Source organism: Antennarius striatus, chromosome 18 (genome assembly GCF_040054535.1).
Source record: "Antennarius striatus isolate MH-2024 chromosome 18, ASM4005453v1, whole genome shotgun sequence".
Lineage (NCBI taxonomy): Eukaryota > Metazoa > Chordata > Actinopteri > Lophiiformes > Antennariidae > Antennarius > Antennarius striatus.
This window is the reverse complement of record NC_090793.1, coordinates 12,833,300-12,860,977: the sequence shown is the minus strand read 5'-3', so window position 1 is coordinate 12,860,977 and position 27,678 is coordinate 12,833,300. Positions and strand designations below refer to the sequence as shown.

The following is a 27,678-nucleotide window of genomic DNA, read 5'->3' as shown; positions in this document are numbered from 1 at the left end:
GACTCCTTCTTCAGCTTGACACTATCCCTTACTTCCGGTGTCCACCACCGGGTTTGGGGGTTACCGCCTCGACAGGCACCAGAGACCTTGCAACCACAGATCCGAGCAGGCGCTTCGACAATAGAGGTGGAGAACATGGTCCATTCTAACTCAATGTCCCAGCCTCCTGCGGGATCTGAGAGAAGCTCTCCCGGAGGTGGGAGTTGAAGACCTCACTGACAGGGGGTTCTGCCAGACGTTCCCAATAGACTTTCAATACACGTTTGGGCCTGCCGAGTCTGTCCGGCCCACTGCTCTGCCAGCGGATCCAGCTCACCACAAGGTGGTGATCAGTTGACAGCTCTGCCCCTCTCTTCACCCAAGTGTCTAACATATGCGGTCGCAAGTCTAATGATACGACAACAAAGTCAATCATCGACCTCCAGCCTAGGATGTCCTGGTGCCATGTGCACTTATGGACATGCCTGTGGTTGAACAAGGTGTTCGTTATGAACAAACTGTGACTAGTACAGAAGTCCAATAACAGAACACCACTTGTGTTCAAATCAGGTGGGCCGTTCATCCTAATCACCCCTTTCCAGGTCTCACTGTCATTGCCCACGTGAGTGTTGATGTCCCCAAGGAGAACCATGGAGTCCCCAGTCAGAGCACTATTCAGTATCCCTCCCAGGGACTCCAAGAAGGCTGGGTATTCCGCACTAATGTTTGGCCCATAGGCTGAAACAACATTGAGACATCTGCCCCCAACCCAAACCCTCTTGTTCACCGGGGTGAACTCCAGTATATGACGGCTGAGCTGTGGGGCTACAATCAAGCCCACACCAGCCCGCTGTCCTCTCACCTTGGGCAACACCAGAAAAGTGGAGAGTCCAGCCCCTCTTGAGGGTTTGGGTTCCAGAGCCCAAGCTGTGGGTGGAGGGGAGCCTGACTATATCTAGTTGTTACATCTCAACCTCCCTCATAAGCTCTGGCTCCTTTCCACCCAGCTAGGTGACAGTCCATGTCCCTAGAGCTCGAGTCTTTGTCTGGGGATTGGGTCGTCGAGCCCCATGCTGACGACTGCCACCCAATTCACACTACACCCATCCCTTACGTTCCTCGGTGGATGGTGAGTCTATGGTGAGAGGTTGGGCCCTCATCGTCCTTTCGGTCCTTGTTGTTTTACTTGCCACAGGGGTTTTGTTACTGTTCGTCGTCTGGCCTGTCATCCAGGACCTGTTTGCCCAGGGAGTCCCGAGCAGGAGGATAAGTCCCTGACAACATAGCTCCTGGGATCATTCGGGCACTCAAACTCCCCCACCACAGTAAGATGACAGCTCTCGGGGGAGGTTGTTAAGTTCTATGTCGGAAATTTGAGCACCAGTCCCAGTAGTGCTAGAGTCTTTGAGTGTGTTTAGGACGCTGAAAAACAAATTGCTAAATCATCTATTTTTGCCTTAATATAATCAAGAAGGAATTATAACCACTTCCTATTTTTAAAAAAATCCAAAAAGGAAGAGAAAAATCTTTACTTTAAAGAAAACTGCCCTTGAAAGGACAGATTGCAGCTCCCTTTTGCAAAAAAATAATGGGTGCACAACGGATAAAACATGCTTTTATCTCATTTTGTCTGGCCAACTCACTTCTATTTACAGGACTGTAAAGCAGGCAAAATGTTTGTTGCGATAACCATGTTTACACAGTCACATGGTCATCACAACAGCAAGATACTCAAATATTCAAAGATACTGTCATATTTGCCAGATTGATGATCAGTCCTCTTCAGAACATGCATAATTACAAAATTTAGTTTGAAAATGTGTTTTTAGCCTATCCATTATAATTGCATTTTTTGTATTCTCCTAAAACTATAACAATTGTCTCTACTACTACTACCACTACTACCACTACCACCACTGCTACTATGACTACTACTGCTGCTGCTACCACTACAACTAAAAACACTACTATGACTACAACTACTATTACTACTACTGCTACTACTGCCACTACTACTTGCCAGGTACTACAACTAAGAGAACTGCTGTGACTACTATTACTATGACTACTCCTGGTAGTATTACAACAAATTTCTGATTTTGTAAGAAAATTGATTACATAAAATAACTAATTTAAATTACACACTAAAAGGACAAAGTGGGAGTGCTGCTCTGAAGCTTTAGTGACATCGAGGAGGGCGTGGATTCCGAATAGGATGGAAAATGATGGATATGTTTTAACAGCTAACTGTAAGGATTTACAACATGCAAACCCACATGTGAAGAATAAAAGCTGCATGACAGAGATTAACTTTCAGATAGTCTACAGATCTGACCCACTTCAGTACAGCTTACTACCCATCTGTTATAGAGTCATGATACCATCCTAAGTGAAATTGATGTCATTTAAGTACAGTAATGTTTTGAAAATATACAAGTAATTTACTTAATCCACATATTAATGACTGGAGATTCTTTCTTTTTTTTAAAGCAGAACATATTTAAAAGTTGTGAACACCTCTGAGGTTTCCAATTAACAGTCCAATTAGCTTCAACCATGAAATTATGCTGAAAACCAATCTCTAGAAGAAATTGAATCAAAATTGAGTCATACCCCATTTCCTTGCAGAAAGTTTTCTACAGTGGATTATGAGGGATTTGATTTAATATCTTTGTTTTGGATTTAGAGGATCAGAATTGGTTTCATCATGAGGGGATTAGAGTGAATTAGTTATTCTTTGCAGTTGAATCTTCTACTAAGTTGCATGCTGAAAATGTCCTGAAATGTTAATAATGTTGAAATATTTGGAACCAAAACAAAACACAGGGCAGTAATTTATTATTTTATTGGCTTGATTTTAAAAATGTGGATAAATCACAAGCTACTGCCCTTTCCATTTCTGCTGCACTGCTTCATCATCTCTCTGCTCCCAGTAGCCCAGCAACAGGGAGTCATTGCTCTCAAATCCTTGAATAATATACAAGGGCCCTGGGTGATATGATATGACCTCGGGTCGGTTTATAATTAAACCCCAACAGAAGCTGCTCTCCATTCTGTAATGATTTAAAGGTCATACATATGATGCGGTAAGAAAAATAAAAAAGACAGATGGTGGAGGAAAATGGCAATATCCTAGTGAACAGGTTAACACAGCCTGTGACCTCCCTCTCCCCAGTGCACAGTTACCACGAATTAAGATCTTTCAGTGGAATGTACAGAGCAAAGCATTGATAGCTCTGGGAAATGGGAATACCCTAAGGCAACATGAAGCTGAATTTATCAGAGATTATAAAAATTTAAATGGTCCAAGAATGATGAAATCTTTAGTGAGCATGTATGAAATAGTTGTTTGATTGATTAAATTGTTAAGGATGTAAATTTAAATTATCTTTAGGTTGGTATTTGTATGTGTGAGTTAAAAGTGTAACATGAGTGTAAATGATTTGCCCTTTAGTGTAGTTTATGTATATTTATGCAACCATTAAAAAAAAAACATTCATTCATTCATTCATTGGGTCACACGGAGTTGGAGCCTATCCCAGCTGACTGAGGACATGAGATGGACGAAACTCCGGGTGCGATGTCAGTGCACCGCGGAGCCACACAAGAGACACAGACAAACACGCACACACACACTCAGGCATACAATCAATTTGTGACCGGCCAATTAATCTGTTCTGGGTTTGCGTCCCACTCTGTACAGAGTTTGCATGTTCTCCCCGTGTCTGCATGGGTTCTCTCGAGGTTCTCCGGCTCCTCCCACCTCCAAAAACCATTAAAATAATGTATACCATAAACAATAAAAAACAGCAATTTTCACCTTCACCATGTAAACTCTTTTTCGCGGATGTTGTGTGCTAAATGCTTTAAGATTTTGCAATAAAAGTTCAGCAGCATTTTTTTTTAGAATGAACGTACAGTATCACATGACTGCCTACCAGAAATCTGCGATAAGGTGAAGTTGCGAGTGTTAATGCGCGAATGCACGAAGGCGCAATGTATCTCTAATTTATATGCATCTATCAACCACTTAAATTATTAGGGTGTTTGACTTTAGAAAGAAATCAATCCATGAAGGTGACTTGTGGCGATGAGAGTAGGATGTATATTCTATTTCAAATTGACTCAATAACCACTATACAGTATATTCACCAGACTCAGATCCTCTGCTAACATACAGTATGTACTATGGCTCTATACTGGGTACACATTTACAATTAGACCTGTTCTTATCAAGCATTCCATCCATCATTTGATTAAAATCTCCTGCCAGGATAACCTGACCTTCCATGTCTCCCACAAGTGTATTGGCATCATGAACATCAGGGTCTCACTCATTAGGATCATACTGTATATGTTAAATAATATTTTCCTAATTCCATTAATCAAGGCTTCCATACAAATAACTCTGTCTTCTTTGTCGTTCCTTTCCTATAAAATGACAAAGCTTAAGTTGGTATTTGTAGGAATCATCGCTCTACTTCTTTTGCTTCAATAAGAGCTATGAAAAACTTCTCCCACCCAATCCCTTTGAAATTTCTAAGCTTCTTCATCCTCCACTATGTAAGATTCTTGAATACATGCCATGTCTGTGATCTTGGTTTTCAGGTATGCTAAAACTTTCCTCCTTTTGATGATACTGTTTTTCTAACATTAATACTATTTTTAATATTTCTTTACCGCTTTGGATGTTGTCTTTAAAAATTCTCTCTTTTTCTGGAAAATCACTGTCTTCAGAGCATCGATAATGTCCAACATGATGTCCATTATCAGGAATTAATGGATCATGCAGTATTTTTCCATTCTATTATTTCAAAATAATTATGGGCAAAGTGATCAGTGTGACATCATCCCTTTCTTTGTGAGATTTGTTTACAGCCCTAAAATATGTGCTGTATAGGACGACTGACTTCTTGTGTGTGAAAGATGCAAACACAAAACGTAATTGAAAAGGAAGTGAATGAGAAACTATTACATTTCATAGAATCACTGTGTGTTGTTATGTGATAGAGAGAATAAGCAATATAGCTCAGGATATTGCTATTTGTTTATTTGAAGGTGCTCCCATTGGTAAACAGGACCTATTTGACCCAACGTTGTGCCGATGGAACTGTGTATCACAAACAAAAATCTCTTGACCTTGAAAACCACTAACATGGCACGAAAGCTAAAGAAAGAATCACGTGCATGTTGGAACAATTAACATAACAAGTTCACACAACTTTTTACCAAACAAGATGAAGCAAGCAGTAGCTACTTAGATACATGATACAGTGCAGACCAACACACACACTGTATACGTGCATGTATGCAAATAGGATTATGAAGACCGTTTTGTGAACAAGATACTTTTTGATATGCAGTGAGGTCTCTCTGCAGCGTGGTGATCCATCATGTAGGAGGATGAGGGAGAACGGCTATGATTCCCTGAATTATATCACTCAAACCCACACAGACACAGACACAGACACAGACACAGACACACACACACACACACACACACACACACACACACACACACACACACACACACACACACACACACACATACACACACACACACACACACACACACACACGGATTCCCCTGACTCATCAGTGCTCACCAGACTCTCTCTGGAACAAGGCAGGTGGTGGAGAGTGAAAGAAAAGATCAGGGGCAGCAGGGCAGGTAACAAGGACACACTGTGCAGACATGTATAGAAGGAGAGAAATAGAAAGTGTATAGAAAAAACAGCAATAAGGCAGAGGACGGAGTAGGATGGAAATAAATTAATCTATTTCACACGGTGGTCAAGGTTGAATGACAGCGACAGCAAATTTGCTGTAACTTGCTGAAATAAACAACCTCCCACTGATCCCTGCTCAGCCGCGCACAATGAGCTTTTGTTCTTTATGTACAAACGTTCATTTTTCTCGCATCCAAATGATGAAAGGAAGCACATTTTTGAAAAAAAATGTTTCTTGGGTTTAAATCATCAATGTTCATTTTGATGCTGAAAAGCATAAATGGGATGGCACAATAATAACACTAGCAACACAGGTAAGTATACACGTTTGAAATGTTTCTGCAAATGACTTTGCAAAAACTCAAAATGCCATCAGGAGGTCTGCATTTAGCAGTTTTGTAACAATTGACTTGTCAATTAAGATTTTTGGTATTAGCTTACAAGTCATTACACAGTGGACTACCTGTTAGAGACTATTGTGTTAATGCAGCATTACATTCTGTTGTGCTTTCTATAGATCACTTAAACACCATACTTTGCTTCATGTAGTGTACACTTGAGTATTATTTAATTCTGGCACACTGGCTATTGTTATTAATTTGACCATTAGTGTGTAGTTTTGTGAATCCAGGGTCCAGTAAACTCTGATGTCTTGAAACTGGAGGTGTGATAACTTGCTGCACACCTGTGCATCTATAGACAGATGGCAATTTTTTATTTTTATTTGTGACGGTAACAGAAAAAAACCAGTCATTGGCAGTGTCTTAGCAGGTAGGTGGGTGAAAATCTATTATCAGTTCTAATTAATGTATTGCCAGCTGTGTATTGGTAAATGATGACTCCAACTGTGGAGGACACAATTTTAGGTGTTAAAACTGACATCTTTATGCATAAATCCTAGATTATTTTGCAATATGGACATTTATTGACGACACATTAACTGCCAATTCTGGTTGCATGATAAACCCCCCCCCCCCCCACACACACACACACATATACATGTATACACACAAATGCAGCAGAAAAGGTACTGCATATATTTATTAACACTGCAACTGAAAATGGAAATAAAAAGTTAAAATAAGTCAAAACCCTTCAACAACTTTGCCGTCCTTGATTTTTCTTCCTTTTCTTTCTTTGTTGAGCAGAAATCAAATACAGTTGGGGATGCAGCGCACTGTAGAAAGAAAGGGTTGTGTTTCACAGAGAGAATGTCATGTCAGATATCCTCACTGCGCTGTACCGTCCCAACACACAGTGCACTTTATCTTTCTTAGCCATTTCAAAAAACGTTGAAACCTTGATAGGAACAATATATGAATAATGTTGCCTAATCAATATGAATCATTTTCAAAGATTTGTTGGATGCAATTGACATTTCTTTAATCCTTGTGCATTTATTATGGTGCTTTATCCTTGCTCATATTATCCTGGGCTCCCTCATCACATGTCTAATACTTTTTTCATCCATGGAATCTCTGACCGCTGATACAAAGACAAGAACAAACAAGTTGAAGATCCGCATTTCTCAAAGAGACTGGTTTTATACTGGCTGGTACAGCCCCTGCCACCATAATACATCCCATCTCCCATCATGTGAATATGACATTATTGACCAGAAACATCCATCACTGAATATGGAAACAGCAGCGTGATTTGTTTTTGCTGCGCAGAAGGTCACAAGTATGAAGGAGCTACAGCCAACACTGAAAAAGGAGGAGGTGAAGCCTTATAGGGCGTTACTTGAAAACTTTCTTTTCAGGCTGCATTCGCAGAACTGAAGAAGCCTCTTGGATGAGAGGCAAAACATCTCTCATCCAAGTGGTTTTATTTAAACAGCTTTGGATAAACCTGACCTGGATGACTGAGAACCTACACAGACATTCACACCAAACAGGATGTAAACCGTGCATGTCAGTCAGTGTAGAAATACAAGTAGATACAAAAGAGTGATGAAAATGAAGGAAAAAAAGGCAGCTGATTCTGTGATGCAAAACAGAGATTGAGGTTGAGATTCTCCACATCTGGATACCGTTAGGGCATTAATGTAAAACTGAAAGGAAAGCTTATTATAACTGCATATCTGTGTGCTAATATATTACATTGGATACATATCTGTGACCGTGCAGCTGTTGTGCATAATGGTGAAAATGATGAATACCAACTTGTTGGTATTGCCTGTGTTACTGATATAAGTAAAATCCAATAATGGTGGAAACCACACAAGTACAACAAGTACAGTTAATGTTGGTGGGTATGTCACTAGTGCAAAGTGAATGACTCCTAGATGAAATCCATGCTAGCACAGCAAAGATTTGTGCTACATTCGGTGATGCAACTTCACATGTTTCTTTTTAAGTCAAACCTGATATGACACAAATGAAAATGTTTTTCTTAATGTCTGTTGTATTCTGTTGGTGTTAAAATCACAATGGCCATTTGGATGTGAGGAAAAAATAAAATAAGTTGCTTATGTGTATTTACGTTTCTTGAGCAAAGTTTTAGTTTTTCTAAATTTGTGCCTGTTTGAGTGGCCATAAAGTTTACTGGGACCTAAGACTGGGATAAACAGTTGAGTGGACATTTTTTAAAAATCTGTTCCATTGAAATTTGTTTGACGGTACAGTACAAGCTTTTTGTAATGTAAATGGTAATAAATCAACCAACCAATGAGTGAATGACTGAATCAATCACAAAAACATGATGGAAGTGATGAAGCAAACTGTAGGGATATGTGCACTCTTGTGCATGTATGTAATACACTATTAATAATGTGCTTCTGTAGAAGAGCTTTATATCAAGACCAAATACCAATAAAGTCATTCAAAATGTGTCCCAACTACTGTACTTTACATTGTAATGTTGTGTTCAATCTTGGTCCAGCCTGGTGAAGCACAACACTATCACACCAATGAGACGCTGCGATTTGCATAACTTAATGCTCTGCTGACAACGGAAAATCAAGAGAACAACAAACAAACAAAGGGATCCTCAGATAACAGAGAACTCAGTGTAGCAGGATGCCTTACTCATCCTCTTCTTTCTCTGAAAATCACACAATAATACCATAAAGAAGAATCAGGATCCAACAGGAAACATTTGGGAGTATTTTAAGAGCAATTACATTTAGTTTTATTTCTTTTTTCATTCCATATTTTTGAATTACAGCTCACCACATCATGCTTTCTACAAGGACTTTGTCCCTGTTGTTAATCCCTAAAATTGCTGACATTGTTATAACCCAGCTCCAGTTTCTTACCTCAAATAAGCTCACAGGATGAAACAGGGATGAGACAGATAGCAACAGCCTTTACAGCAAAATGTAAAGTGTCTGAGTTATTTATAAGAAATCTCTCTTCTCATATATAAACCACAGACTTCAATGAAATGTTCTCTTTATATTCATCTATTCAGTTGTCTCTCATCAGGGAGGGGCATGTGTCACATCAATACAGTATCACCCATTATTATACTGGCTTGCAAAAGTCTTAATACCTCTTGGTGAAAGATACATCTTGCGGATGGGCTGGGACACATCATCAGTGATGTATCCTGGGATCAATGGGAGTTTTGAGTCTTTCAGCATCAGAACCTCAGAATCCAGGTGACCCAATTCGGGTGATCAGGCCCCAAAACTTTGTCCCAGCATCATTTGCCCACGGTTCTGCCCTCTTGATCCAAAGCCATCAAGTAGCTTCCTCTGCGGTTTCAGTTGAAAACAATGTGAGACTGAATGTAGGTTCAACTTACAGCAGGAAAGTGTCCCTAAACACTAAGCCAGGGCTACACTGGAAAGGTTTAAAACAAATTGAATGAGGTTGACCTTATTTTGCAAAGAGGAATGGACAAAAATTTGAGCATCTAGTTGTGCAAAGTTGGTAGACATAAACCCCCCAAAACTTGCAGCTGTAATTACAGAAAAAAGGTGGTTCCACAAAGTAAAGACTCAGATCTGTTGTTTTGTCTCATTTTAAAAAATTTGATTTCAAGGTTTTTGGGGAAGGAACATCATTATAGCATCATTATACAGCAGTTTGACACAAGGATTAAAGGTAATGGTATGGAACCAGAATTGCTGTTTACTCCACACATTTTTATACTTTTTAAAAATGCAGTGCCTAAATTACCCACAATGCAACTCTAATACTGACACTGACACATCTAATCAGTATAATTTGCTAATTCTTTTGTTGATAGCCTTAACTGCGTACCTGAGATCGTATTACACCATGGAGTTCAGTTATACGTATAGCAACACCAAAGAATAGAACACTGATAACTAATGAACTAATGTGACAGTGCTGACTTATCGGGCTTTAAAAGGGCATAAAATAAAAAATAAAAAAAGGTCAATGATCTCCATTGTGGAGAATGTTGTTTTCACTTTAATTTGTTGTGTTAGTTTTATATGTGATTAGTCACCTCAATGATAGCACCATAAAAAAACAAGAATTTATTTTATACGGAGGGTATCCTTCACCAAATAGCCCCCCAGAAATTCAGTCACCAACATACACTGCTTAATCCATCCTGATCCTTTGGTGCCCACTCTGAAGCTGAATGAACAGGAACATGGGTAAGAAACTTTGTCCACTGCAACATAACTGGCAACTCTAGACAGGCAAATTACTTGAGAGTCGGTACGTGTGTGTGTGTGTGTGTGTGTGTGTGTGTGTGTGTGTGTGTGTGTGTGTGTGTGTGTGTGTGTGTGTGTGTGTGTGTGTGTGTGTGTGTGTGTGTGTGTGTGTGTGTGTGTGTGTGTGTGTGAAGGGGATGGAGGGGTGGCATAAGGAGAAAGAGTGTAGCGGGTCACATCTTGGAGGATTAGTGGAGCAGGAGTCCCGGCGGGGGCTTATACCTTTGTGTGTGTTGACACCAGATGTCAGGATGTGCATTTTAGTCCACTTTCCCTTTTATACTCTTGACTTTCCGCTGATACATAATGTTACAAAAATAGAGATTAAAACTACTTGAGTCAGAGCCTAATCATCATACTGTATGCTTCCATAGTCATGTAGAACATGCATATTTTTCTTTATTTGCAATGAGACATTCAGGAAATGTGCTCACATTAAATATCAGTTCATGGGTTCAGTTCAGTTTAGTACATTTACTGAAGTAATCACCACACTATGTCGGAAAGTAGTGAACCGTTTATTCTACAGAGCAAGTAGTTCCATAAAAAATTATTTTAAAAAATTAAAAAATAGTTTGCAAAAATAATGTGTTGAATAAGTACAACCCAACCTAAATAATACATATCAAAACTGAAGCTACTGAACCACTTTTTTAATTCAAAAGAATATTCCTTCCATTCTAATGACCCGGTGCCTCCATTATCCAAACATAATTGTGACGACAGTGTGGTTTGAGATCAGGGTGTGATGCATTAATGCAGATTCAGACTGCAGGTCTCAAGCAGATATGAAAAGCATTCACAGAGGTTTGCTTATCACTTTCTGTTGCACTACTTTTTTTTCCCCAATCTTGATGACCTATCATCAACTTTCAATGTGACCTTTGATAAAATACATCTTTACTCTTCTATATAAAATGCTTATACGTAGTTTCACCAAAGAGACATGAACCTGCAAAGCTGCAAATAAATCATAAATAATAAATAATAACATCATATAATCATAGCAATCATACATGGACATATAAGTAATTATTCATGGGTCCATTTTACTGAAGGTCCTCTACTTCTACACTGATACTTTAAGAATATTTTTGTGATTAAACCTTTCTTCTGATGACGGGGGTTTTGCTTGAAAAAGAACATCAGGAGTATTGGTACTTTCTCCTAATTTATTCATTCATTCATTCATTCATTCATTTTTTACCTCTTTTTCAGCTTCGCAGGTCATTGCTGGAGCCTATCCTAGACAACTTGAAGAGCGAGAGGCAGGGGTACACTCCGGATGCAAACACAAGTGCATCATAGAGCCACACAAAAGACGAACAACCACTAATGCGCACACTCACATCTATGGATAATTTGAAATTGACCAATTCACCCAAAGGGCATGGCTTTGGAGGTGAGAGGAAGCTGGAGAACCCGGAGAGAACACAGACATGGAGGGAAAATATAAACTCCGACCCAAACCTGGAACCAATTGTTTTTTATAAAAAGCGGTACTCATGGAGAGAAAAAAAACCCTACACTAGCGTACAAGTAAATACTCCATGTGCATGTTCCAGTAAGTTCATATAATGACCTGCAACTGTAAAAGTACCAATGCCACCTACTGTAGCCAATGTGCACTTACACTTTATTCTGATACATCAATGAAAAGCAAATGTAGTTACGCCATGCATGTTCCCCAGGGTCATACACGGCCCCTAGACACCTCATCACACACCCCCTTGGAGAACACACCCCACTATTTGAAAATCACCGCCCTAAGTTAATGATATTAAAAAAAGGGCATGAAAAGGGAAAATAATTTCATTTATTATATTCACAATGGATGTAAATTAATAACACGATTCAGCTTTGGAACAACCACAATCACACATAAAAACAATTGTCTCTAATTTCTGCAGTGCTTCAGTCACTCCCTGCCTCACTCTCTCTTCTTCCAGTTTTATTTTTTGTTCTTTTTGTCCCTTTGGCTGGGCTTTCATCCAGTGTGAGCTGATGGCCAACAACACTGGCCCTGGTCCTTGGCAGGCACAGGAGGACACAGCGCAGCAGGGAAGAACAGCAAGGTTACTTTAACTTTCCATATGATACCTCTTCAATGCCTCCTTACTGTATCACACCAACAGCTCCACTTTTCAGAGAGAGATGATACTGACTTGAAAATGTTTACATGTAGAATAGCAGCAAAATATTACAGCATGCAAATACACTAACCTTTAACCTGAGGCCATGCTCACATAAATTGGGCATGGTTTTATCCTAAATAATCTGGTATCTGTGTCGTTATTAAATAAATTCTTGTCTCACACTTCCATATAATAATGAACTTAATTAATTATGGTTTCACAAAATTGAGGAATAGATTTTTTTTTCTGTGAGAGTAATGCTTATTTTGAGTCATTGAATGTGGTTTCTTGGGCTGTGGAAACATCCATTTTAATTAATGTTAACATTGTGAAGAATACAGGATTGGTACCATCGAGTATCTGGAGATGCTGAACAAGAGGCTTAAGATTTTATTTCACGTATTATGTCGATGTAAAGGGATTCCTCAAGATATGAACATCTGACTCACAAACATTTGTAGATATGAACAACAGCTCTAAAGGTGAGTTGCATCATGGTACTAGAACACAATATTTTATATATGTGTTGTTTTTATTTCCTGGTGAAGACACACATGTAACATACAGTATGTCTATTTGCTTGTGTTCACAAAGGTGTCAAAGTAAGGGTAGCTGAGTAAGACACTGGAACATAACCATACCAAAAGTAGCAAATGGTGCCACAGATGGAGTGATTAAGGCATTGTGATGGCCCACGGGGGAAAGAAAGGGCAAAGTGGAGATATCATTACCAATGATGCAAAAGAACTCTTTCCCAGTGCAGTGGTGAAAACACACAGTTGCACTGCTTAGAAAATTAAGCTTTTTCCATCTCAGCTGAACTGAGAGCAGGTGAATACACTGCCGATTTACTCTGCAGAAGTGTTTCTGACAGAAGAAGAATCCATCAGTAAAAGAATGAGGAGGGGAGACTTTATGGATTCAAGCCCTGGCTTGTTCTTAATTTCTGTATGTGATAGTAGACTTTTCTAAACATGTTAAATTGAAATGAATTTATTAAATTGTAATATCTGATATTCTTTTTTTTTTTTTTTAAACTACACGGTACTTAATATGAGCTGACGGATCCAATTCACACTTGCTTCATGTCAGCCATAAATTTAATTTGTAATAAGTCATCCTCACAGCTTTTAACTTGGCCTGTAAAACAGTTCATTATTAAACTGGATTTTGCAAGTAATAATTACTCTCCTTTTCTGCCCATGACCTAGTTTGTATCCCATCTCATCTGGAGCTTGAGGAAGAAGGAATGTGCATTTGCATTTTCTGAATTAGATGATTTTAAATGGTAATTAACATCAAATAAAAAAAACATAGCAATGCTGATTGTAGATTTTTAACATTTTGTTTGATGTAATTAAATGTAAATGTAATAGCTGTTTTATCATCAGTGGAGAACATAACCAACTCTATAATCATAGAGCAGTGGTGATGTGGGGAACACACGAATGCTTTGCTTGGGAATCCTCCTTTACATATCATCATGGGCTGTCCACTTGATGGACTGCAACAGTCCTTCCTGTCAAGTGATAAGCCTCTATCCTTGAGGTTGTTTCCGCTTTGGACCAACAACAAAGAGGCAAATTAGAACAGAAGGGAGAGAAGGGGGGAAAATAAAGAAAAAGGGCAACCCAACCCTTCAACTTTTTTTTTCCTTTGGTCATGTTTTTTTTTTTTTTTTAATGGACAAGGAACTGCTATGCAAGAAACACATGAACACACTCCAGGTTCTGCTGTCTGCCCTACCTGGTTGATGATGTAGATTCCATAATCTATCCTCTGCCGTCTGAGGATCGGGTGGAGGTAGTGGAGCCAGTATTTAAGGTGGTTTTCTCTGTGGCGAAATGGGATGATGATGGCCACCTAAATATAAGAGACATGTTTGATTGGTAAATATGTTTGCGTTCAACAGCAGCACTGGCCACAAAACGCAATTTACTGTACATCAGAGAACCATCTAAGTAAGCATTGACAAACAATGCAATAATGAGTCAAAGGACGCTACATGACAACAGTCTTTCTCTTTCAGATCTCCAGAGTTGGTGTAAGTTACTACATTTAAATGACCTTAGTTTAATGCCCCATGAAAACATTTCAATAGAAAACTTCCCGGGGTAATGTCCAAGTGTACAAATGTTGGCTCTCATCTACTGACACTGAAGCAGCTCAGTGAAGACGCCCTCAGTGGCTCTGAGACAGATTTGAGCCCATCCCGTATCTCTTTAAGTGAGTGGTTGTCTGTGCTCCAAACACCTCAAGGTTGACCTGCAATATACTGTTTAAGTTCCTGGAAACAAATTGAAAGTGGTTTCTGTGTAATAAAGCAATTCTCATTCACTTGTTATAGTCTTATTGTTTCTTTTGTTGGAGGACCCCTAAATGTCAGCATGGTGCTTAGGTATGTAGAGGAGAAAAATTTGAAACCAATCTTTTTTCCACTGGTGTTCTGCACGGAAGATGCTTTACTTTCTAAACAGCATTTACAACACATGAAAAAATACTTTTGTCCACTTGTTGCTGTGCCAGTAGCAACAGTAACTTAATGCACAGCATAGCAGCACCACATTTGTACAACATAATTCTGAGAGGGGCATACAGCTGAAAATAGAAATAATACATGAGAAGTTTAAATCAAAATGAGCCATTCTATAGAAAAAGCATAAAGGTATTAAGTCAACATTATAAACGAGTGCTTTATATTAAGGAATTTAACAGTTGAATTCTAATTCATGATCTCATAATGATTCTCTGAGTTGAATAAAGTTAACTGGAAAAGTCTTCTTGATGAGAGAAGAAAAGTTTTTCAAAGTCCAAGTAACTTTAATCTACACGACCTGGATGACTGAGAATCCCAACAAAAATGTAGTGATGATTTATGCAACTCTTCAATTTCATATTTATACACAATTGAACTAATATCATATAATGAATAGTAGCGGCTGAAAAAAAGTTTCAAAGGCTTTCTTTTATAAAAATGTGTGAATCGTTATATACCTTCCATCTAGGCCGACAGTCAGGAGGTGTGTAGCGGCCTCCCTCCGTCACGTTTGGGTTTTCTTTCTGCACCCGTTCCATCGTCATCTGGGAGCTGAATTCGATCAACAAACGCCCCACTGAGGAAAAAAGGAGGGAAGGAAGAGTAGGTGAGACACAGAGGACAGATGAGGATAAAAGAAAAAAACGGACAACAGGAAGAAAGAATCACAACAGAGAACAAGAAGGGAAGTATCAGGAGTGAAGGACAGAGAGGGAGAAAGCTTTTTGCATCCAAGCAACACTGCACGCGAATCAAAGGAACTTTTTGAAGGAGCAATGGCTTCAAGGGATATGATATGCATAAAGCAATATTTAATAAGATGAACAGGCTTTGGAAACCCTATATTCCTAGAAGAAGTCAGTCAGTGCAAACACAACATGAAAGATAATTACGCTGCTTATTGAGGAAGTCATACCATGTGTTATTTCACCACAAATCTATGTCATTCCTTTGAGTACTGATGGATCCAATGCTGTCTTGATGTGTGTATTTGTGTGCATGAGATTGTGGGTTCAGACTAATTCACAAGAACAGTTGGCTTTAAATCTCTGGCCCAGATAGTAAACACAAGCCCTCATTCAAGGAGCCAGGATCATTAAAATATATGAGCAAACTCTGCTGTTAGGGCTCCAAACCAAGGCCTGCAAGCATAATCCGTAATTCAATGAACCAGACTTGTGAACTTTTTCAGTGAGTTTATGCCACTCAGTAGCACATGCTTTTCTTCCCTGTCAATGCCAGTAAAATAACTCATAAATTTATAGAGCACTGCATTTTTAAGGAAAAGACATCCTGGTGTAAGACCTTTAAATCAGTTGGGTTTTAAGCAAACTGAGTGAACAGCATCAGGTGGTGGGGAGAGCGAACAGCATGCATCTAGTTAGAAGGAATCCCACCAAGCGCCATTAGCTCAGCCACTGGATTTTGCTTCCCTGCGTTTTGTTGTGACATACTCATACATACTGTTGTGAAAAATTGGTAATTTTTGGGTTTTCTGTTTAAACACACAGAATGTTTTTATTGTTAGAAAATATTCATACAGGCCAGTCTTACTGGTTTCATCAAAATGAAATGAAATTTTAAATTCATTTATTCCACTCTGATTCTCTGCTACATACTGTACATAAAATAATTTCAAGTAGGACATAATCTCCAGCAAACGGAAAAATTTACTCTAAGCAAAAACCTGCAGAACCAAGTGTTTATTTAGACAAATGAAATAGTGCTTTGCATTAAAGGTTGGGTTGAAGCAGTTTAAAAAAATTGATGCTCAACAATGTCTGCAGGCTTCAGGACTTACACATTACCTTTGAATTAAATATTTAAAGACCTTCCATCACTTTTAAGTGTAGAAAAAGTGCATGACAGTCATTTAATTCAGGAAAAGGCCTGAAATGGCGCTGCGTATAAAGTTACTGAAGTGGACGATAAAAGACAAGAGGAAGCTGAAACCCTTCAGTATTTTCCCAATCGACCACCACTCACTGTGAAGAGGCTTCGGGTGCTGTTTATGAAGAACGCTGAGGATGACGCATTAAATGCGTAGCTGGTTTGAAGTTTTTAAGAAATGTGTTGACATAAAGAAGTTCAAGAACAGCATATTACTGTAATGGGATGGCTAAGAGCAAAATTATGATACAATACAGTACAGGTATGACTTAATAGTCCTGTTTGCATGGATGCATGAGCTTTGTGTTGATAGGTCTCCTCCAGTAAATACTGCACAGGGGGAAAGCACGATTGATAACAACATGGTTACATGTTCATAATACATCTCTTTAAGTCATAGAACAAGAGCAGAATGCAAATAGTCCCTGTGGGTCTTTTTTCCCAACCACTTCAACACGTCAATATCCATCTTCCCTACTTTCAGCCATTCTTATGTCTCTGTTGTCATTGTGTTAGGAGGCTAGTTAGTTAGCTAACAACAGATTTGAAAATCAGACCTCCACAAAGGCCATGAACAACTATTCAATAGTTTATTTACATACAAGCCCACAGCAGCAATTTGCATCTGAATTCTGACCTATGAAAGAAAAAAGTGACGCCTGCGAATGTGAAAAATACGTGCATTACATTCTGCATTGCTCTGAGATTCAGCTGTTCAACTGCACCAAGGTCATAGAACACACCAAGGCGATGCAACTATGATGTTTCTGTACTTGTTCCTGCCTCATGCTACATTAAACAAAACCACATAATCTATAGAAACCTTTTAGCATTTAGAATCATGTGTTGATGGCTGATTGATTTTCTAGATATAACTTTTTAGCTTTTTAGCTACAAAGAAATGCCATATGTGGGACGTTGTTACAGACATTCTAACTTCCTCACATCGTCATTACATTAACTTTCATTGGTAAAGGCCTGTTTTAGCAAGTTTTACCAAAATAAATGCTAAATTCAATTATATGCTGCAGATTACCACATTGCGTGTTTGGGTTCTATTTGGCTCTGTTACTGTATCTATTGTGCATCATGTCATGTGTGTCAGTAAAAAAGTCTCATAAAACCACAATGATCTTTTTTCAGCGAGATGCTGTCAACAAGAGTTGACTTTTCTGCAACAATACTTTTTTCTTTGAGATCATTTGTGAAAACTCAAAATTAGTTTTCATCTTGAACTCTGGATAACAATATTTTTTGCTACCACATTGTGTTTATTTGTTTAAAATGTGAATTATCCTATGCAATTACATTTGAGTGTCAGGTATATGGTGCATCACCATCATCTGTAAAGCAAAATGCCAAATAAACTGTTTGTCCACTATCCCCACCTACATATTTGAATAAACTCACTTGAAAGTCTCACGCTGTCACCAACTCCACCCACTACCTGTCAATCAAGCACCCAACCAATCACGGCATCCAACTAATCACAGCGCATCTGCCAGAAGGAATCAAGTGAACAATATGGCGTAAGGTATCTGTTATGTCAGGAGAAGAAATACATAACTATACATGGACTTCCCAGTTAACATAATTTTAGAGTGTCATAACTGTTCCAGTAATGTTTGTGTTTTTGAGCAGAAAGTCCAAAAAGAAGGAACGACACAGGAAAGCAGTGTGTCACAAAAAGAGAAATACTACTTAGCCAGGGCCAATGAATGCCAAGCACAAAAGGAAAATTGCCAAGAAAAAGAAAGGTTGGCTATACAAAAAGTATGCTAAACATTCAGTGGGTTAAAGCCTATCAACGAAAGATGTCTTGTCATTATTTATCAAATAAATAAATAAATTTATTAATGCCATTCATTATTTACTATAATGAATGGCATTATAGTAAATAATGACATTCATAGAACAAGGAAGCTATTTATTCTTTTCATATGTTTGGTATGAAGTCTGATATTGTTGTTTTATCATGGCATTTCCACAGGTTCCCGCTAGTATAAATTTAACAAATATCACATTTTAGAGATCTATATAGTGATTTTTTTTTTCTTTTTAGCATTGTTTCTCATCTAGTATATACATCTTAAATCCAGTACATAGCAATGCCAGCAGCAGCAGTAGTTTTGTTGCATTATAGCAAACAAGGCTCCAGCAATATCTGAGCGTTTCCTTGTCACTGCGCAATAAACACTGGGTTTTCTGGAATTTTTTGTTAGAACTGCCAAACTTGAGGGTGAAAAGCTGAGATTATGAAGGAGCTCCTGTACAAACAAGCATACAGCAACACAAAAGACCTAACATGGCCCAAGTCTGAAACAAAATCACTTGATTCTTCAAACTTTGGGAGCGGAACTCTGAAATGGCAAAATGTTCTTTCATGGATTAGTGTTTACAGTGGTGGAAACCTTCAGTACTCTGAAGAGCTCTGACAGGTTTTATTTTATGAGAATGGTTAGTCCTTGCTTTCTTGCAAAAAATTAAATGACCAACCTGCAGCGTTTTAAAATATCATTTAAATATTAGGTCACCTGAAATTTCAGGAGCAACCAAGGGGTGTGGCAAGACTCTGACACTTTCAGATATTTTTGGTCAATATCTCTTCTGTGCTACTTAGTTGTTTCCCCTACTTAAAGTTGCTAAGCTAAGCTTATATCATCATGAATCCATTGCACACATGAATACTGAAAGATTTCCATTTCTGCATCTTACATAATAATCTTACCAATCTAACATCGAGAGCCAAATAAGATATAATAAGGTATAAGAAGTATAAAAAGTTTAATGTCATGAGCTTGCTGATGTGGTGTTCTTACAGTAATATAACATCTGTTTTTGCAGCATAACAAATCGCAATCATGCTCTCACATCCCAGCAGGTATTGTTTGTAGTGCTAATTTTTTTTTTTTTGCAAAGGGTAGTTTTTTTGTATGAAGTGGGAGAACCTCAGCACCAATTTTTTCGAAATTATTAATCCTGATCTCAATAACCAAATGTTGATACCACTTTTTCTGTGTTAAAATATACTATGTGGTTGACCAGCTGGTCAATCAATTACTAGTTTTGCAATTACATTTTATTTATTTATATTTTCTTGATTCATTTAACAACTGCCAATGTAAATACTCAATAAATACTTATGAGTTCAGAAATTATTATTTTTATTTATTGTATTTTACAACATTTAGTAGAGTATAATTTTATTGATCCCTTAAGGAGGTTCCGTCAGGGAAATTAACTATTGCAGATGTAAATACAGACAGATGTATAGACAGCTTAGTTGACACTACCTGAGGTCAACAGCAGTAACTTGGCCACTTTGGTAAAACAACCAAACATTGAGCAAAGTGTAACAACATATTACGTAACACACAGATAATAGTACTGGTAGTCCCATAGCAAAAAAAGCCAGGTCTGATCAACGTGAGGAAACTGCTGATTTTGGAGAGGACTCTGAGTAAATAGGCATTGAGCTTTGGCAAAAAAGAGGAATATTTCTTCAGTTTCTTATTATGGCTAAATATGCTACAGAAGTCGGCTGTTGTCTCACAGCAAGAAAGTTCCGGGTTGAATTGGTGGAAGATGGAGAATCATGAGACAGCCCACACGGACACAGGGAGAAAATAGGAGGAGAACATACAAATTCAAATACTCCGCACAGAAAAGATTTTAACATGGAACCTTCCTGCTGTGAGACACCAGCGCGGTAACGCTTCCACTCTGCACCACCATGCAACTTTGAATGCTACATTAACATGAGAAAATAAAACCAGTCAGGATTTTCAAGAAAAAAAAAAAGATTATGAAATTGTGATGGCAAAGAAGTAAATTAATAATCTATTTTTCCATCACAACATAACATAGTTGTCAAGGCCATCTGACCACGCAAATGACACAAAAGGATAGTTGTTAATCAAAGAATTGTTAAGCCTTCACATTACTTAAGTGACATCTAAAGCAACACTGGGGTCATATTTCAGGGACAGTTTATAATTGAGTGGGAATATAAATAATTGGGAAAACACATAGATTAGAAGAGGTAAAGTGAAGGAAAATAAAAAAGAGAGAGGGAGCAGCCATTCCCTCTTTCTGTCTCCCACTGACACGATACCGTGAAGAGCCTCGCTGGATCTTATTAGTCTACTCATTCCCACCCCTCTCCCTCTCTGTTTCAATCATTCACAAGTGCCTCTATCATGATTGGCAAGTAATTGGTAGTTTTTTCCAGAGATGAGAAGAAAAAGGAATAAAAATCAAAAGGTGGACACAGATGAAGAGAAGAAGATATGAACAAAGGAAGGAAGGAATGTCAAGTAACTGATGATGCCTTTTTCCACCTTCTTTATTTGCTTCCCTTTCTGTCCTTTTGCTGTCATCCTCATCTTACTCATTTTTGATCTGTCCGTGTGTGTGTGTGTGTGTGTGTGTGTGTGTGTGTGTGTCTGTGTCAGTGTGTAACTGTGAATTTGCAAGACCAGAGGATCAGTATCTTCAAATCTCAACAACCAAAACATTGAGTCGTCCATTTATGTGGGTGGTTATTATTGCACAACACCCGGTAAGCGCTGAGATGGATTCACAGTTCTGACAGTTGCATATTCGCAGCACAAAATGCTGAAGTGAACGATGTGACATCTGTGAACTGGAAGCTTTCTAATCAGGAGCCATGTTGCTTGAGAAGGAAATTCACAGGTTGGAAAGGAGACATGATTCATACAAAGAGGATGATATGAAACTAGTGTGGCCTTGGATTAAAAGGGTCTCTGTTCTGCAGTCCTTTAGCAACCACTGTGACTAAAATATAACCAAATTAATACATTTTGCAGTGACATGAGGAGAAACCAAAGGCTTTATGGAAGTACGGACTCTTTGGCATAAACAAAGTATGTTTCAATGAAAAAAAAAATCCAGATTCAAGATGTGAGGATTAGGTCTGAGTAGTCAGTTTTTTTTAAAGAGGTTTGGATTGCATGGACTCATTCCAAAACTTATAAAGAAGCTGCTGTGTTAGAAAACAAGGACAGTGAGAGTATCCATACCTTCATCAATAATATGCAAGCTCCAATGCCATACTGTATGACCAATAGAAGAGTTCTAGATTTTTGTATTTTTACCCTGTTGCAATTGAGCTAATCCTTCCAGCACATTCCCATGTTGATGTGGCTACGTTTATTTGCTCTTTAGTCATAACTGTCTTCTTAGCTGCTTGACTGTCACTAACAAGGCTCCCTCTGGTCAGTAATTTCTAACATGCCAGCTCACCCCTGCGATCGTGAGCTGGGAAGATGGACCAAAGTACATCCAAACATTGGAATGAAAATAATTTGTTTGCCCTTTAAATCTGCTGAGAAGCAGGTTCATCCTTGATACTTCACCATTTTACAGAGTTTCCTGTAAATGGAACCAGTAGTACTTTTTTTTGTTGGTTTTTGGTTTTCAAAATTCTGCTGACAAACAGAACAACAAAGTGGAATGAAAATGTGACCTCTCTGTGGAGAAAACAAAGACAGGAGGAGAGAAGTCAACCACCAAATCCCAAGGTACATTCAGCAAGAAAAAAATCTGTGGAAACATAAAATTCTGCAGCATGAGCTGTTATCTTTGCAGAAACATACACTTTTGAAGTTTTTTTTTCCCTTGCACAAACACTGATTTACATCACTCTTATCTATTTTTTAGAGCTCCACAAAATAAAATAAATAAATAAATAAATAAATAAATAAAATTCTCTGTAATAAGGTTGGCCATGAAATAAATCAACATTATCATGCATAGGTTTCATGGCTGATTCTGAGTTTAAAGTGGGCACAACTAGTGTCATGACAGGCAGCTAATCGTTCTTTGCATCCGCATAGAAAAACAGTATCAGAAAGACAATTACAATACATCACATCCATACTGGATATTGTATGCACAAGTATGAAATTAGAGCCTCCCGTACGAGGTTTCAAGGCATGTCCAACTGAAATGAGGTTCACCCATCCCTCTCTAGAGACACCTCTGGATGCTCCAGGAGTATATACAAAGTTTGAAAATGACCATTCTGTCCCTATCCTGAAGGTCAGTGGAAGAAAATTTAATGAATGATGCAAAAATAACCTTCTAAATTCTCTTTATAGAAAACAGGGCTTTGCTCCCAGGTTCCGGTAATATTAGCATCCATCAATAGAATGAATAACAATTCTCATTCATCAAGAAATGTGTTTTTATTCTGGGGGAAAAAATCCTTGAAGTAGCCAGACAAGAAAAGGAAGGAGCACTTATTGGCTTAAATCCATGAGCACAACATGCTCACCGAAATGTTATTGTTTAGAAACGGAAGAGGTCGGAAGTGGGGGGCATGAAACAGATGGAGAATTCATGTAACACAACAGTAACTTGGCACAAGAAGCAGGACGTGAGAGAGAATGGAAACAAGGACAAAAAATAAATGAGGGCAAGAAAACAAAAAAGGGGAGTAAGTACTATTCCAAAGATATACGGACAATCCTAATAAGACAAATAAACACAAGCAGAAGAAGAGAAGAAAGAAACACCTAAGACAAAGAATCTTGACAGTTACTGTGAGGCCGTGAGCCAAACACCATGGAAACAAAACGACAGCAGAAGGAAGGTGTTGTTTCACACTGTTTTCTCTGCACCAAAATCTGTCATCCACAAAAATATAAAAAGAAATTGAAATGTAAGCTAATATCTGACATTTTATGTCTATGATGGATGTTCTCCCTGTGTCTGGTTATCCAGATTCCTACCATCACCAAACACATGCAGAACAGGTTGACTCTACATTAACTGTAGTCATGAAAGTGAATATGAAGTGAATATGATTGACTTTTTGTGCTATAATAAACTCCTGACTTGTCAGCTTGTATAGCTGGTGATGCCAGCCCAAGTTCGAAGTCTGATTGCAAACTAGAGGGGAGTTATCCAATAGTATGTCATCATAATTAATGATAATTTTCATCAAACTGGATGATATGCTTAATCTGTGAAAAAAAACAAAACATTGATTCATTTCAGTTAATTCCATTTGGTTTGATAATTCATAACTAAATATGAGCAACTGTGACGCCATGGTGATTTTAAAATGAGAAAAAATAAAATCCAGTGCATGATGAACAATACCGTTGTAAATTAAGGAAACTGATAAATTGCTCACAACTGGAATGAAAAGCAAATGGCAGATGGTGGGGTGGAGGGACGACTTTAAATCTTATGATAATCTTGCAAATTATCCGCATGGGATACTGTAGATTTTTGTCTGTTGAAGACTTTGGCAGCGCCAAAGAAAAGTGGGGCAGTCAGTATGTTGCTGTTAATCACAGGGAAAGAAAAAAAATGATAATGGCTTTTAATCACATCAATTGTTGTTGAATTGTCTCTGAAAAACAATTCTTGATGATCATCATTCTATTAATTTGGAATTAACCTTTTCCAAGTAATCTAGGGACAGCAGCCACAGCCAAGCTGTGTTTCATGCTGGCTGTGACAGCTATGCAAACTTGTGTATATTTCCCTTGAGGCTGTTTCTGGCATGACTTGAACTGTTCTCTCTATTACGTGATATCAAATCTGCATGACTGGCAGAGAGGAGAACACTAGGATGCCAGCCTGTGTCTGTGTTTGTGCTTCTGTGTGTGAGCTTGTGCTAGTTGGCAATACTGCCACAGGTCTCACTACTGCTGTCCAGCTGGCATACTGATGTGGTACATGGCACGTATGCTGATGCACAAATACACATACAAACGTTGCTCTCCAGAGAATCGGTACCCCGCAGCCAAACATGTGATGACTCCAAGGTCACAATGAAAGACAGAAATAACCCAGAAGAGTGTGTCACATTTCAGGAGGGAAATGATATATAGGAATACAGTGTATTATCGTGTGGAGCAGAAACTTAGAATAGTGAAGTGTTCATGTGGACCACCACTGAGCTCACCTGACGTTTGTTTTACTCAAACTGTACAATAGTGCTGCTTCCAGCACCCTTCACTCTCCTTTTTTTGCATTGAACAAACTGATGGCGTCATATGTTTGGAAACCATTGGTGTGTCTATAATGTGTCCTTGAATAATCTGCACAGAACATCAGGACAGACCAAAGTTCTATTGTTTTTTGAGTTAGCAGCTAAGTGCTACGCGCTGATTTCTAAATTTCCCAGTTGTGGGTCCCACACACAATTTGGCAACAAACATCACATCCCCCATCGTCCAACTGGCTGACTGTATCCAGATTGATGAGATGCAATAATGCTGCAGCAGTCCTGTCTTCAACATGTAAAATCCTTTAATGTAAACAATCCATTGTCAGTTCTTATCAGTTGTTATTCTTTTCAATTGATTTTTTTATTCTGATTTTTTTGGCTCACTTTATGATAAATATTGCTAAAATTAGCCAGAATCGCTGCAGGCCATAAAACAAAGTAAACTTTCAAGTTGCTGTTCTCTATGTTTGTTTTTGTTTTCTTACTACAGGTACTTAAAAAAAAAAAAGATATATTGATTTTAATCCCTGAAGGGAAATTAGTGGCACACTCTAGTTAGTTGAATTAAATGAATCATGCACATACATATGTGTGTACAGGCCCTGAACACACAAACACACACAGGGGGACTGTACGCATGCAGTGGGAGGTAGAGTGGCGGGCAGCTCCTATGTGGTGCGCCCAAATAAGCAACTTGCAAGGAGGACGCGCCTTGCTCAAGGGTGCCTCGGCAGTGCTCCAGAGGTGACCTGACACCTCCCACTGTCAGCTCACACTCCGGGTGTCTTTTTGGGCGGGAGAGGGAATCGGACCGCCGATCTTGGAATATTGGACGACCCGCTCTACCATCCGCTCTACCACTGAGCCACTGCCACTACCTTAAACAGTTAGCATCACTGATCGTAAGTGCAAATGGAAAAAAAAAAACTGTTGTGATATGCTCAACCAAAATGAAAAAGTTACTACCACACACAACAAAAACAAAGATGGACAAAGGACTGTATCATCTTTATTTAACCTAGAAGGAGAAGTTTAGAACAACTGGAGAAGAATAAAACATAACACTCAAAGAATCAGAGAGAAATTCATGACAAGCACATGCATCTAGATCAGGCGCGTTCAAAGTCCAGTCTGCAGGCCAATCGTGTTCTGTGGTCGGATTTTATATAGCCCGTGCTTTATGTCTAAAAATGTGTTATACTTGGCCAGCCAGACACTAAACAAACAGAGCATGTAGTTCCTTTACTCAACTCAGAGGAAGCGTTGTGCAACTGGCATACACCTTCAAAGAAGAAGAAGACTGAATAATGGACCAATCACAGCCCATGCTGAAGGTGGTACTCTTGCTTGGGAGGGGCTGTCACTCCACAGAGCTCTGCAGATGTTTCAGCCCATACTAAGCTGCCTGAATGAAGTTTTGTCAACTGGAAAGTTGACAATGAAGCTGCAGCTTCCAGGAAAGGTAGAAATTACAATATTTTTTCATACTGAAAGCTAAAATAAGGTAACTGTCTGCCTGATTTGCCATGACAGTGTTTCCTTGTTAATACTGTTAATACTTGTACATGTTAACATGTTAACACTCTAAGCTGAATATGGAGATGTAATCTATCACAACAATATGAGGCGGTTCCACAGGAGAACCATGTTGTAGCAAATTTTTTTCTTAATTTGGAAATTGGACAGTTCTTCTCTGAAAACGGACAACAAATGCAAGACCTTCTTTAGCTGACTTAACGAAGCATCTGAACGCACTGAATGTCAGCCTTCAAGGAAAAGATGCAGCAGTGAGCCAACTAGCTGCCCACATCATGGCTTTTGGGACAAAGCTATAACTTTTCCATAGAAACTAACAGAGCCCTGTGCCATGCATTTCCATCATGATTGCTGATACAGGTGGGCAAATGAAGCAGTATGCAATGGACATTGCGTCCCTCATTGGTGAGTTCGATTACCGTTTTAGGAATTTTGCTGCTATCGAAAATGACGTGTTGTTACTCTCCTCTCCTTTCACCATCGATTCTAATGAGACTCCACTTCACCTGACAGAGATGATCGACCTTCAGTGTGACAGCGAGTGACGTGGCAGAACCTGTAGCTTTCTCATATCTTTTAACCAGGAGTTTCCAGAGATGCGCACATATGCAAAATAATAAGCTATTTTGGGTCTATATTTCTGTGTGCAGACTTTTCTACTGTTCTGTTGTGAACTTGAACAAGAACATTTAGCACATGTCTACCACTGCTGTCCTATGAAACCTGCCATAAGTACTGAGATCCAGAGCTCAGTTTCACTCTTCACATTAGTGTCAGTGGTTTATCTGTTGTTTTGTTATTAGAGCAATACATCTATTATCACAGAGTCGTACTTTACAGAGTACTCTATGTGTCCTGATGTGTTCATCTGAATTTTTTTTGGTAACATCGTTGTTTGTTGTATATAAATAAAAATATTAAATGACAGAATATTTATGGGCGTCTTTAATTGTTTTAAATACTGTCATCAGAGACTGTTGGCCCTCAGACACGTTCACATTATCAAAGCTGGCCCACCTTCCAAAAAGTTTGGACAGATTTAGTTGTAGATCAACTAAATCTGACATTTGACATGTCAAAAGCCTCTACGTTGACATTTCCTGAATGCACATGTGTATGTGGACATCTATCCACCGACACACTCAAGCCAACGCAAAGACATAAACCCATTTGACATTATAAGTATCACAAGAGTTTATCAGTGTCCCTCTATTCACATCCATCTTGATGTCCATTTTAATCTCCCCATT

The 27,678-nt window shown here is 38.6% G+C and overlaps 1 protein-coding gene across 1 annotated transcript in view; it reads right to left on the bottom strand.

Annotated features, from left to right (window-relative positions):
- b4galt2 (UDP-Gal:betaGlcNAc beta 1,4- galactosyltransferase, polypeptide 2) overlaps positions 1-27,678 on the bottom strand; it is a 121,260-nt gene that overhangs the window by 55,503 nt on the left and 38,079 nt on the right. The window contains exons 2-3 of the mRNA XM_068341055.1: positions 15,474-15,592; positions 14,226-14,342 (exon numbers count right to left, since the gene is read on the bottom strand). Coding sequence (XP_068197156.1) covers positions 14,226-14,342; positions 15,474-15,592 — 236 coding nt within the window. The remainder of the gene's footprint in view (positions 1-14,225; positions 14,343-15,473; positions 15,593-27,678) is intronic.